We start from the raw sequence: 13,319 nt of genomic DNA, 5'->3' as shown, positions 1-13,319 counted from the left end.
TCTCTCTCTCTCCCTCTCTGTCCTCTCTCCCTCTCTCGCTCTCTCTCTCACTCCCTCTCTCTCTCTCCCCTCTCCCTCTCTCTCTCTCCCCTCTCTCCCTCGCTCTCTCTCTCTCTCTCTCTCTCTCTCTCCCCCCCCTCTCTCTCTCTCTCCCCTCTCTCTCTCCCCCTCTCTCTCCCCCCGTCTCTCGCCCCTGTCTGTCCATCAGGACCGGATCTGGACTGTAAGCTGGACGAGGTGAGACGAGCTGGGCGGAGCCTCCCTGAGCTCCAGGTCATTGATTGCTCATCCAGCTGCTGCTCGGCCTTCACTACATGCACGACAGGTTTGGGATACGGTCTCCATGGCAACCAGGATTTCTCTCCCTTTTCCTCCCGAAGTCCTTTCCTTTCCTTTCTTTCCTTTCCTGTATTTCCTTTCCTTTCCTTTCCTTTCCTTTCCTTTCCTGTATTTCCTTTCCTTTCCTTTCCTTTCCTTTCCTGTATTTCCTTTCCTTTCCTGTATTTCCTTTCCTGTATTTCCTTTCCTTTCCTTTCTGTATTTCCTTTCCTTTCCTGTATTTCTTTCCTGTATTTCCTTTCCTTTCCTGTATCCTTTCCTGTATTTCCTTTCCTGTATTTCCTTTCCTTTCCTGTACTTCCTTTCCTGTATTTCCTTTCCTTTCCTTTCCTTTCCTTTCCTGTATTTCCTTTCCTGTATTTCCTTCCTTTCCTTTTCTTTCCTTTCCTTTCATTTCCTTTCCTGTATTTCCTTTCCTTTCCTTTCCTTTCCTTTCCTGTATTTCCTTTCCTTTCCTTTCCTTTCCTGTATTTCCTTTCCTTTCCTGTATTTCCTTTCCTGTATTTCCTTTCCTTTCCTTTCCTGTATTTCCTTTCCTTTCCTGTATTTCCTTTCCTGTATTTCCTTTCCTTTCCTTTTCTTTTCCTTTCCTTTTCTTCTGCTCTCGGCAGATTTTACAGTTTGTAATTAGTTAATGAGGATAATTAGCTTCATTAGCTTCTCACATCCTTACAGTGATTGGCTGGAGGTCAAAGGTCAAACAGTTAATAGATGTAATGAACAGGAAGCTGACAGACAGGTTCAGTAGCTCCACACGTCACATGACCGTCCGTCCAACACTCAGTGAGTGGATCAGTGATGGTCGTCTCTCCTGCAGGAGGATCCTCCACCGAGACCTGAAGGCCAAGAACGTCTTCCTGAAAACGAAACCTCCTTAAAATCGGTGAGTTTCCTCCAGAAGGCTCGTGAGAGGCCCTCCATGTTTGTGTTTGTGTGTGTTCATGTGTGTGTTCATGTGTGTGTTCGTGTGTGTGTGTTCATGTGTGTGTGTGTGTGTGTGTGTGTGTGTGTGTTTGTGTGTCGACGCCTCCGTCTCTCCAACACAAGCATCTGAAAACACAAACCTCCAGTTAATTATGATTCTGTATTAAAGCAGCAGACGGTGCATTAATATCTCTCAGTGGTTATATTTGGAGTGTAAACTCAGCAGATTGTTTTGGACTTAAAACACACACACACACACACACACACACACACACACACACACACACACACACACACACACACCTCAGAGCCCACGATAAACAGACAAAATTGAAAGTTAGTCAGCCGACAGAGAAAGTAAACGTGTGTGTTTGTGTGTCCGTCCACAGAGACGTCAGAGTGAAGCAGCATGAAATTCATTGTGGATCTTTCTGATCCCTGATGGATGAATTCTTGTTTGGACTCGCAGCTCAGTGTGCAGCACCACGGGACACTTTCAAAACACAATGTTTAATTTGGTTTTTTATGTTCTCAAAATTTTAATTCTGTAAGAATTGTAATTTATGGCAACATGAGAAACAAATGTTCGTTCAGTTTGTCGTTGCAACAGGAAGATTTTCTTGTTTCCTTTATGTTGTAGACGTGTAGCGATGATGATATCAGAAAATAATCCGAAGGTTCTGAGCCGTCCAGGTTCTGGATGTCCTTCATGTCCTCTGTGTCCTCCATGTCCTCCGTGTCCTCCGTGTCCTTCGTGTCCTCTGTATCCTTTGTGTCCTCTGTGTCCTCCGTGTCCTCTGTATCCTTCATGTCCTTTGTGTCCTTCGTGTCCTTCATGTCCTTCGTGTCCTTCGTGTCCTCCGTGTCCTCTGTATCCTTCATGTCCTTCGTGTCCTTCGTGTCCTCCATGTCCTCCGTGTCCTCCGTGTCCTCTGTATCCTTCATGTCCTTCGTGTCCTCCGTGTCCTCTGTTCCTGCTCTGCAGACCGTCACACCTGTAGATGTTTCTGACCTCTGGTCTGTTTCCAGGTGACTTTGGTGTCTCCTGCCTGCTGATGGGGTCATGTGACCTGGCCACCACCTTCACAGGGACTCCGTACTACATGAGCCCAGAGGTGCTGAACCACCAGGGCTACGACTGCAAGTCCGACATCTGGTAAAGTGAACAGCGTGTTTGTGCGGTCCTGTCTGAGGGTCTGTGAGAAATGAGGCTTTGTTTTCCTCTGATGTGGTTGGTTCGGAGCTGGAGGCTGAGCAGGTGCATGATGGGACGGATGAACTGACTCCTGCAGGTGGAGTGCAGGAATTCATCTCATGTTCGTCTGCAGTTTATTTTCTGTGAGAGCTTGTTGTTTTCCTGCAGTTGGAGACTGGAGGCTGATTTCACCGACACGTCACTGGAACATGAATCTGTCTGCAGACGTGTCGGGCGATGCTGATTTTTGAGGCCGTGGCTGCAGATGTTTCTCTCACTATCTGGAGCGCAGCTGACAGTTAAACATGCGGAGTGACGTCCTGTAAGAACCAGATGAGTCAAAACAGCCGATATGATACAGGAGGACGGAGGAAGATAACGGACGTTAACGACAGAGTGAAGGATGAGACGAGTCAGTGCCGAGCGAAGCTTCCTGCACAGCTGCTGCTTCACTAAACCGGTTTAAAGAGACGTTTTAAAACACTTTCTAACCAGATGTTGAAAAGGTGTGAACACATCTGTGTTATCTGTGATCCAATCACCAGTCAGAGATCTGTGACATCATCAGCCTTTACTCTGAGATAACAGCAGCTGTCGGTCCTTCCGTCTCATTAAAGCAGCAATACATTAATTAGCACTCAGGATCAGACTGAACTGTAACCTGCTGCTGTTGTTTATCTGACCTCTGATCAGTTTCTGACGGGTGAAACAGAATCACGTCAGACAGAGCAGAGAGGTCAGAGGTCATCGTTATGATCAGGTTTGTTAATGAGAGAGGAGTCCAGCCTTGTTAACACACAGCAGTTGTTGTTATTAGTGAGGAGGATGACGAGGAGCTAATTAGCTTCAGAGAGTGAAGAAGGTTTCTTCACTCTTGAGATTACAGAAAACACCTGAAGTTCTTCATACGTCATCCTGAGAGCGAAGAGGGCGGAGTGTATTTGTTATCAACCAATCACAGGTTTTAAAAGTATGTGTCACACCTAGCGACAAGGCGGACCCCGCCTCCTCACTGAGGTTAAAGTTTCTGTCCTGAGTCGCTCAGAGAAGTTTCCTAAATCACTTTAAAGCTGCGACTCTTTGCTGGAAGTTTTCATGATACGTTCGCAGCTCTGAGTGTTTCTGAGAATGTTTGTGGATTCACATCCTGGTCTCTGGTCTCTGGTCCCTGGTCCCTGGTCTCTGGTCTCTGGTCTGTGGTCTCAGGTCTCTGGTCTCTGGTCTCTGGTCTCAGGTCTCAGGTCTCTGGTCTCTGGTCTCTGGTCTCTGGTCCTAGGTCTCAGGTCTCTGGTCTCTGGTCCCTGGTCTCTGGTCTCTGGTCACTGGTCACTGGTCTCTGGTCTGTGGTCTGTGGTCTCTGGTCTCTGGTCTCTGGTCTCAGGTCTGAGGTCTCAGGTCTCTGGTCTCTGGTCTAACTCCTGAGGGAAATACCTGAAACTGAACCGGACTGGAAATGTGCCAAAAACAAAACAAAACTAGGAGCTAAAAGAGGCTGAAAACGACTCTCTGCTGGTTCGTCTCCATCAGCAACACAAATCTTTCACACGCTTCATATTTCAACATTAAAAGATGTTACAGCAGATTTAAATTGCGTTTGTTGAATTACTTTATAAAACTGTCGACTTTTGAACTTTCATGCGTTTGAGGCTGAACTCTGCCGTCTGTCTTCAGTCTGCTCTCGACCCTGTTAGCAGCAGCTGATCTGTAGAAACACAAAGTGTTGATCAGTAACACACCGACAGAAGCATGTTAAAGTGTTAATAATGGAAGAGAAGATGTAGTTAATTAGTAATTATTGAGTGATAGATTTGGAGTTTGCTGGTGTAGATAATGAGTGCGGAGCTGCAGGTTCACTAACTGTTCCTGAGCTGACGGACGTTGTTCTGTTGGTTGTTAGTGAGCTAATAAACAGACGAGGGTAATTAGAGAGCAGGCGGCACGAAGTGAAGCGGGTCATTAATTAACACTACGAGAGAGAAGATCGGACCCGAACACAGAGACGAGACGGGAAACAGGGACGTCCTCACCACTGAGTGTGAGCGCAGACGTAAACCAGAGATCTTCTATTGAAAGATGTGTCACTCCTGTGTGTGTGTGTGTGTGTGTGTGTGTGTGTGTGTGTGTCTGTGTGTGTGTGTGTGTGTGTGTGTGTGTGTGTGTGTGTGTGTGTCTGTGTGTGTGTATGTCTGTGTGTGTGTGTGTGTGTGTGTGTGTGTGTGTGTGTGTGTGTGTGTGTGTGTGTGTGTGCGCTGCAGGGCTCTGGGCTGCCTCCTCTTCGAGATGTGCGCCCTGACTCACGCCTTCCAGGGTCCGAGCTTCCTGTCGGTGGTGATGAGGATCGTGGAGGGAGACGCCCCGACGCTGCCGGCCGGATACTCTCCGGACCTGGACTCTGTCATGCAGAGGTGAGGACGAGACGGCAGAGACTCCACCGTGACGTCACTGAGGGGTTTGTCTTCTCTCAGTCGGACGACTCGGAGCTGATTTATTATTTATACAGTAAAGAGTAATACAGAGTTGAGCTCAGAGGAGGAGACACGGTGATGATGAAGTTTGAACAGATGAGCTGAAACTAAATGTCCAACATGAGGACTCATCACCTGCTGTTTGCTGTCTGTGAACAGGATGCTGCAGAAACAACCAGCGTCCAGACCGTCTGCTGCAGAACTGCTCAAGACCAAGTTCATGGAGGAGAACATGAAGGTTGGATCAGATAAACAAAAGAAAACACTTTTGTTTCCATTTATAACTTATGAGAAAGGACGGACATCACTGGGATCACCTGCAGAGTGACGTGATGGACAGAAACACTGACAGCAGTCAGAATCCAGCTGAATTCACATCATCAGTTGAATTTATGAGACATTTTCCTACAAAATAACGTCTCAGGAGTGACTGTAAAGACCTCTTTTATGTAAGCTTATGGCATCAAGAGACACTTTTTAGATGGTCGGCCCTTAAAATGTAGTTTTGTTATTTAAGCAGCTTATTAAAGGTTTCTATCACGTATATGTGGCTGAAAATTAAACATTAGAAAAACTCCATTTTACCTAAAACATACTGCTGATAACGGATGTTGAGCTAAAAGTCTGAATAATAATTGTTTTCAAAAGACGACAGCTACACTGTGGATTCTGCTCTCGCCTCGTCTCTGAGGAGTTCTGTGAAACCGTTTGGTTCTGGATGTGTTCTGGTCGTTTCTCTGTGAGCGTTCAGCAGTAACAGCTCGTTAACATCTATTTTCATTAAGGCTCACGTGTGCTGCGTACAGATACTGAGGGAGCTTCCTGTTTGTACTCTGCGTTCAATATTTCTGCATGTTTTCTGAGCGCTTACAGACGCGGACCGACGGTGCAGTACCTCCGGCAGTCGTGGGGGGGCAGTGTAGCCAATAGTTCAAGTGAGACGTGACCACAGGAGAGAGGGAGAAGTTTTAAAAATGGCGGAGCTTTCTGAGGAGACGTGACCTTCTCAGAAGTTTAAACGTCTGTGTGCGCGGCGCCCTCCAGTGGCTGCATTACTTGACATCAATTAAATATATTTCATTTTTAAATAAAGCTTTTCATTTCAGTCGATACGTTGAAGTCATGACTTCATTCTGTGGACGTCACAGTTCAGGTGGGAGGTTTTATTTCACTGCTGTTTGTATTAAGAAGCACTTGGGTTGAGATTAGAGCGCCACCACGCCCATCAGTGAGATCTGGGCTCGATTATCTTTGTCTCGGAGGATGTCGGGGATCAAACCAGCGACTGCTCTGCTTTCTGAGCCACAGCCGCCGGCTCTGATGCGTCAGAGCATCGGTGATTGTACGTTATCGCGTTGCTGCTGCTTTCAGTTAAATTACAGATCTGCGGACTTCTTCCACCTCAGGTCACTGCAGCTTGATCTCTGACAGCAGCTGCTGGATGATGAGTGAGGTAGAGGAGCAGAGACTCCGTGAACATGTGACCAGGTGTTAATGTGACACCTGGTCAGTGGTCACATGGTCACATGACGTCTGCAGTGTGTTTAATAAAGTCCTGACGGAGCTGAAACAGTTTACCTTCCACATAGTGTGAGGCAGGAGTGTATGAATGCATGAATGTATTCACGGGTGGCTACAGCACACACACACACACACACACACACACACACACACACACACACACACAAACCTATTACCGAGGAAACTGTGGTATAAAAATACTCACATTCATGCATTTTCTCTCCTCACACACACACACACACTGGCACAGATAAGCGTGAATACCGTGTGTGTGTGTGTGTGTGTGTGTGTGTGTGTGTGTGTGTGTGTGTGTGTGTCAGCAGGATATTATTGTCATACAGTTTGTCATAAATCACCGCTGCAGGCTGGATGCTCCTCCTGTGTGGATACGCGGGGCACCTGAAGAGAGATAACGCATTTATGGACTCGTTGCCATGGTTTCCACTGAAATATCATTATGCTGATGGGATTCATTACTGCACCGCGGCACTATGGGATACTGGAGCAGAGAGGGTTGAGCTGAGCACCCTCACCTCACAGGAAACATGCAGAAATGTCTTCTTGTTTTGGTCCAAGAGGATTTTTCATAGTTTGTGTTTATAGTTTAGTTTCATACATCTGAGAACGTGGACGTCAGAAACACTCTTTACACTTTAATGAGCTTCAGTCTCATCCGACGGTTCAGCACTCACGACCTCAGATCATTTAGGTAAACGTACTGTGAAAACTCTCCACTACAAGTATTTCTGGCATTAATCTGACAGATTTAGATACTAGTTATTTTATGAATTAAGAAAAGAAGAAACAGACAAAGATACAGTTCACAGTAAAACAGAGTTGCAGCATTCTGCTAAACAACTGAAGCAGCTGGAGATGATTTAAAACTGATGAACAACCAGAAACAAAAACAAATACTCAATAAAAACTTTGCAGAATCAGCTGTTAGCACTTCCTGTTAGCAGTGAACCTGTGGATGTGCAGACTATCAGTGGATCACTGTGATACTGAAGGAAACTTAAAAACATCATTTATCTAAGGCAGGTTCTGCACAGGTAGGGTTTCTGAATGGCATAATCATCAGTTATTTACACCCTGGAGCAGTCGACCTCGTGGAAATGATGATTTTGGCTCCTGCATGAGCTGATATTGATGCAGTTATTGACACTGACTGATCTGGTTTTTACAGAAAATGAAGGACAGGTTCGACTTTGTGTCGTCAGACGGGAAGAAAGACGCTGAGCTCATCGCCAAGAACATGTAAGACTCCTTCACTTCCTGTTTCTTCTCCACTTCCTCCTCCTTTAATTTTCCACTTCCAGCTTCTTTCCCTCCTTGTGTTCCTTCTCTCTTCCTCTCTTCTGTCTCTCTTCCTCTCTCTTCCTCTCTTCCTCTCCTTCTCACACTATATTTCCTCTTCCTTCCTGCTTCTCCTCCTTCTGTTTCCATCCTCTTGCTTCTTGTCTTCCAGATTCTTCATTTCCTTTTCAGCAGCTTTTCTTTCTCTTCTCCTCCTCCTCCTCTTCATCTTGTCTCCATCTGTTGTTCTGTTACCCTCATCTTCATCCTCCTCCTTCTCTTCCTCTCACTGCTTTTTGTTCACCCAGTTTTCATTTGCTCATCTTCTATTCCACTTTGTCTTTCTTCATCCTCTGCTCTCTCTTTCCTAACTCTCCTCCTCCTCTTCCTCCTTCCTTCCCTTCTTTTCTCTTCTTGTATCCCTCCTCTTCATCACCTCCTGCTGTGCTTCTCATTGTACTCCCTTCACTTCTCCTCTTCTTCGACCTTCTCTTCCTGCTACTGTTGTTCTTTCTCCTCCTTCATTTATCTTGTCCTCGTCTTTTCCTTCATCTTCTTCTTCCCTCTTTTCAGTTTTACTTTTTAATCTCCCCCTCTCCTCCTCCCCCTCTCCTCCTCCTCCTCCTCCTCCCCCTCTCCTCCTCCTTCTTCTTCTTCTTCTTCTTCTTCTTCTTCTTCTTCTTCTTCTTCTTCTTCTTCTTCTTCTTCTCCTCCTCCTCCTCCTCCTCCTCCTCTGTCCTTTCTTCCCACAATTTATAATGCTTCTTTCCCTCAGCTCTCTCTCTCACACACACACACTGTTCAGTCAGTAGCTTCTATAACTAGAGCAGCGAGCAGCGAGCTGTGTCTGAGTGACCCAACCTGAGGGTCGGGTCACCAGAACCGTCTGAAAACTGTGAAAACAGAATGTGTTAATGGACCGAAGAAGGTCAAATTATCACTGACACAATTTTACTGTTTCTTTCCACCACTGACAACTCAGTGATGTGATCGGCCAGATGACTGACACAGGTGTGTGTGTGTGTGTGTGTGTGTGTGTGTGTGTGTGTGTGTGTGCGTGTGTGCGTGCGTGCGTGCGTGCGTGCGTGCGTGCGTGCGTGCGTGCGTGCGCAGGCAGAAGAAGGTTCACCTGCAGACGCTGATGGAGAGGTCAGAGGTGGAGAAGATGACGCCCAGAGAGAGAATGAGGCTCCGCAAACTGCAGGCAGCTGACGAGAAGGCCCGGAGGCTCAGGTAACACACACACACACACACACACACACACACACACACACAGGGTGAGGGGAGAGAGGGTGTGTGTGAGGACATTTTACACCAGTTCAGACCAGTTGAACTCTGGGAGCTCTGGAGAGTCTGCAGCTCCAACACATGAAGGTCTCTCTGTTCGTGTCTCTACAGGAAACTGGCCGAGGAGAAGTACGAGGAGATCAGCAGCCGCCGGAGGGAACTGAGGAGCCGCCATTTTGAAAAAGTCAGCCTGGATGTTCTGAGTGTAAGAAAACATGAATCCGGTGAATTTAACGACAGTAATGTTGGATTCAGCCGTCAGACTGCAGACGGCTGCTCGTCATGGATTTCTGTTTGATTAAACCTCTGACGAGTTAATCAGCAGCTGGACGGGTCGGTCGTCCTCTCTCAGTCAGAACATGTTTGAACTGAGTTTCTCTAAAAACAATCAGTTCGCTTTTTTTCCTCCAAACAACAGGAGGACGGAGCCTGTCAGAGCCGGCCAATCAGCATCCAGGATCACCAGGCAACAGGAGGGTCGCAGCCAATCCAGAAGCAGGAAGGCGGGAAGACGTCAGACTCAGAGCTGCACGGTGAGAAAATCCATCCGACGTCACGTCGTCACGTTCCAGACGTCCTCCACGTCTGACTGTCTCTCAACAGCTTGGTCAAAAGTCAGTGATGTTGATTTATGAGGAATAAAATGTGTCACTTACAGTCTGTCCCGTTAAAACCTTTCAATATTTAACAAACAAAATGGAGGCACAGGAAATATCGAGAAACAAGAGGAAGAAATAAAACATGTCTTTAACAGGACACGTTGATATCGTGTCCTGTTAAAGACCTGCACTCGTTACAGAGGACAAGTCTGTGAAGTACAAAGTCTCCCTCTGAAGGACATCTGTGGTCAAAGCTAACTGAAGCTCACGTCATATTAATATAATTCAAAGACTATTAAAGTTAAAGGTAGAGTCAGTAGGATTTGTCCCAGCTGTTCCTGAACGCACCACAAAGATAGTTGATTGTTGAGTCTCATTCCCAGGACGTCAAATAGCCACATGTTGGGTTGGTAAAGCGTCCCGAGCAGCAACAAGGAGAGAAAATAAGAAACTCTCTGCAGATACGAGACACTAACACGCCTTTTCTCCCCATTCAGCCTCCCTCTCTGTCTGTTCACGTCTTTTACGTCTTTGTTACGTCTCCTTACGTCTGCCGTGTGTGATGTGCTCTGATAGGTCGACATCAGTCTCGTGATGTTGGGAAGGCGGCGTGCGATGACGCCAAATAACAATAATCCATAATTCACCTCAAATGCATCAAACTAAAGTAACGAGGCTGTTTGAAGCTGTGAGGAGGAGAAAGTTCAGGTGTTTGTGTTCAGATGTAGAGAGGTTGACAGGTTGATGGTATGAGAACACTTCTGCAGGTGAAGCGTGTGCAGCAGGTGAAGCATGTGCAGCAGGTGAAGCGTGTGCAGCAGGTGAAGCATGTGCAGCAGGTGAAGCATGTGCAGCAGGTGAATCATGTGCAGCAGGTGAATCGTGTGCAGCAGGTGAAGCTTGTGCAGCAGGTGAAGCGTGTGCAGCAGGTGAAGCACGTGCAGCAGGTGAATCGTGTGCAGCAGGTGAATCGTGTGCAGCAGGTGAAGCACGTGCAGCAGGTGAAGCGTGTGCAGCAGGTGAAGCACGTGCAGCAGGTGAATCGTGTGCAGCAGGTGAAGCGTGTGCAGCAGGTGAAGCACGTGCAGCAGGTGAATCGTGTGCAGCAGGTGAAGCGTGTGCAGCAGGTGAAGCGTGTGCAGCAGGTGAAGCACGTGCAGCAGGTGAAGCGTGTGCAGCAGGTGAAGCGTGTGCAGCAGGTGAAGCATGTGCAGCAGTGTCGTGTGAGTAACTGGTCCATTAATATTCAGAATGAGCTTCAGAAGTCCGGCTGACGTCGTATAAAGAGTTGAACTCTCTCCTGTAACTTCACTAAACTACTTCCTGTCTCCCATCAGATGTAGAGTCCAGTCTGAGTCTGTTGTGATCAACACTTCCTGTGAGAGTGAAGTCCTTCCTGATCCAGAAGCTCAGATCGGTTCCTGGACAGTGAATCACAGCTGACACAGATTTAATAAACTGATAACTTCAGGTTTGATTTGTCTTCATATTAATTAGCCTCACTGAAGTTCCTCTGATAAACTGAGCAGCCGGCAAGTCAAAACTAATGAAATGTACAGCTGGTGTGAAGCAGAAAAGCTCTCCTGAGATTCTTCTGCGTTCGAGCAACTTAATCGTGTGTTTATCTAGAAAATCCCTCGTGAGCTGCCGAGTATTAAAAAGGCCACAAGCCATAAATCTCATTAAAGTTAGTGTCACTTCTGACGGATGAGAGAAGTTTTCACTCTCCTGTTGTTTAATCCGTCACCCTGCCTGCTGCGGGAATGAGGTCATATTTGAATATGGAGGGAATATTAGTGTTTAGGTGTTTCTGTTATTTTGTCCACATCGTTTATATCACTGAGAGCAGGCTGAGTGTCAGAAACACAGAAGCTCACAGTTTCCTTTGGTTCTCAAAAGTATTTTGATAGTTTGATGTTGTGTTTTAGGGGCAGGAAATAATATACTGTATACTAATATACTATAATAATATTTACACATGACTGCAGAAATGTGTGTTTAAAGGAGCAGTTCACCCAATAATGCAAGTTCAGTCATCGTCTCCTCCTGATGATATAAAGTCAGGCTCAGCCATCATCTCCTCCTGATGATATAAAGTCGGGCTCAGTCATCGTCTCCTCCTGATGATATAAAGTCAGGCTCAGTCATCGTCTCCTCCTGATGATATAAACTCAGGCTCAGCCATCGTCTCCTCCTGATGATATAAAGTCAGGCTCAGTCATCGTCTCCTGATGATATAAAGTCAGGCTCAGCCATCGTCTCCTCCTGATGATATAAAGTCAGGCTCAGCCATCGTCTCCTCCTGATGATATAAAGTCAGGCTCAGCCATCGTCTCCTCCTGATGATATAAAGTCAGGCTCAGTCATCGTCTCCTCCTGATGATATAAAGTCAGGCTCAGTCATCGTCTCCTCCTGATGATATAAAGTCAGGCTCAGCCATCGTCTCCTCCTGATGATATAAAGTCAGGCTCAGTCATCGTCTCCTCCTGATGATATAAAGTCAGGCTCAGTCATCGTCTCCTCCTGATGATATAAAGTCAGGCTCAGTCTCGTAGTCTGCTGTGAGCACAGTCTGATCTGAGGAGTCCATATTTACACTCTTTATTAAGATGAAGTCTGCACTGGAGCTGCTGAGCTAACAGTGTTAGTGTGCACCACATCTGAAGTGTGTGCACGAGCTGGACCGCACGTCGAGGGTGTGAGTAACGTCTTCAGATCATTCAGGACACTTTGATTTGTCACTGGGAATCACCTGGAAGCCTGGAGACTCCTGGAGGCTCCAGTGTTGGGAGCCGCTGATCTGAGATCTGTCGGCCTGAGGACAAACTGAATCCTTTGCAGTTTGTCAGTCAGACGCTCCCGCAGAGATAAAGTCTGAAGCTGTGGATGAAGAGGTCATCCAGAGTCTTCAGTGTTGAGGAGCCTCGGGGCTCTAACACAAAGCCAGAGTTAATTTAATGTTTTCATATTTTGGGACCCGACAGAAACGAGGTCGTCTGCTCTGTTTCCTGCAGAACAAACGTGTTGTTCGTTTTGTATTCATGTCGTGTTGGTGATGATGTAACGAGCTCGGTGTGACTGAGAGCTCATGTTTGAGCTGCAGGTCGAGACGCTGAAGCTGTGGATGAAGTCAAAGTCAGAGGAAACCCTGACGAGCTTCAGCTCAGTACTGACGCCACAGAGGTCTGATGACGCCTGAGAGGAGAGTTTCTCTCTGCTGGGTCAGGAAATGTTTTAACTGCATGTTTTCTCTCACACACACGCACACGCACACGCATGCATGCACACACGCACACACACGCACACACACACACACACACACACACACACGTTTGTCCTTCTGTCCTTGTGACGACTCTTGAATTATTATTCACATGCAGACGCCTGATGAAGGTCACACACTGAAACATGTTCATAAACCACCTCAGGTGAGACGGTGTGAAGGAGTCTGTCTCATCGTTATCAGGTGCACCAAGACACACCTCACACCTGTCTCACCTCACACCTGTCTCACGCTCACACCTGTCTCACCTCACACCTGTCTCACCTCACACCTGTCAGTGAGGACAGTTTAGTGAAACAGGAACTTGATTACCAGCCGACAGTTGGTTTGTGTTGGACACCAGCCTGTCCTCAGCGGAGACGCCGCCTCTTCAGACTGTTTCCACCGTCCAGCAGCTCATTAAAGGTCC

General features: G+C 46.9%; 1 protein-coding gene across 1 annotated transcript in view; it reads left to right on the top strand.

Annotated features, from left to right (window-relative positions):
* Positions 1-13,319, top strand: part of nek11 (NIMA-related kinase 11) — a 47,557-nt gene that overhangs the window by 16,697 nt on the left and 17,541 nt on the right. Inside the window, 12 exon segments of the mRNA XM_084356302.1 lie at position 209; positions 212-280; positions 283-325; positions 1,157-1,199; positions 1,201-1,222; positions 2,293-2,419; positions 4,714-4,863; positions 5,083-5,161; positions 7,631-7,701; positions 8,854-8,973; positions 9,139-9,232; positions 9,446-9,560. Coding sequence (XP_084212428.1) covers position 209; positions 212-280; positions 283-325; positions 1,157-1,199; positions 1,201-1,222; positions 2,293-2,419; positions 4,714-4,863; positions 5,083-5,161; positions 7,631-7,701; positions 8,854-8,973; positions 9,139-9,232; positions 9,446-9,560 — 934 coding nt within the window.

This window comes from Pagrus pagrus (assembly GCF_965226575.1).
Source record: "Pagrus pagrus genome assembly, chromosome: 7".
Lineage (NCBI taxonomy): Eukaryota > Metazoa > Chordata > Actinopteri > Spariformes > Sparidae > Pagrus > Pagrus pagrus.
Note: the sequence above shows the minus strand (reverse complement) of the source record. Positions and strands in the feature narration are given on the sequence as shown.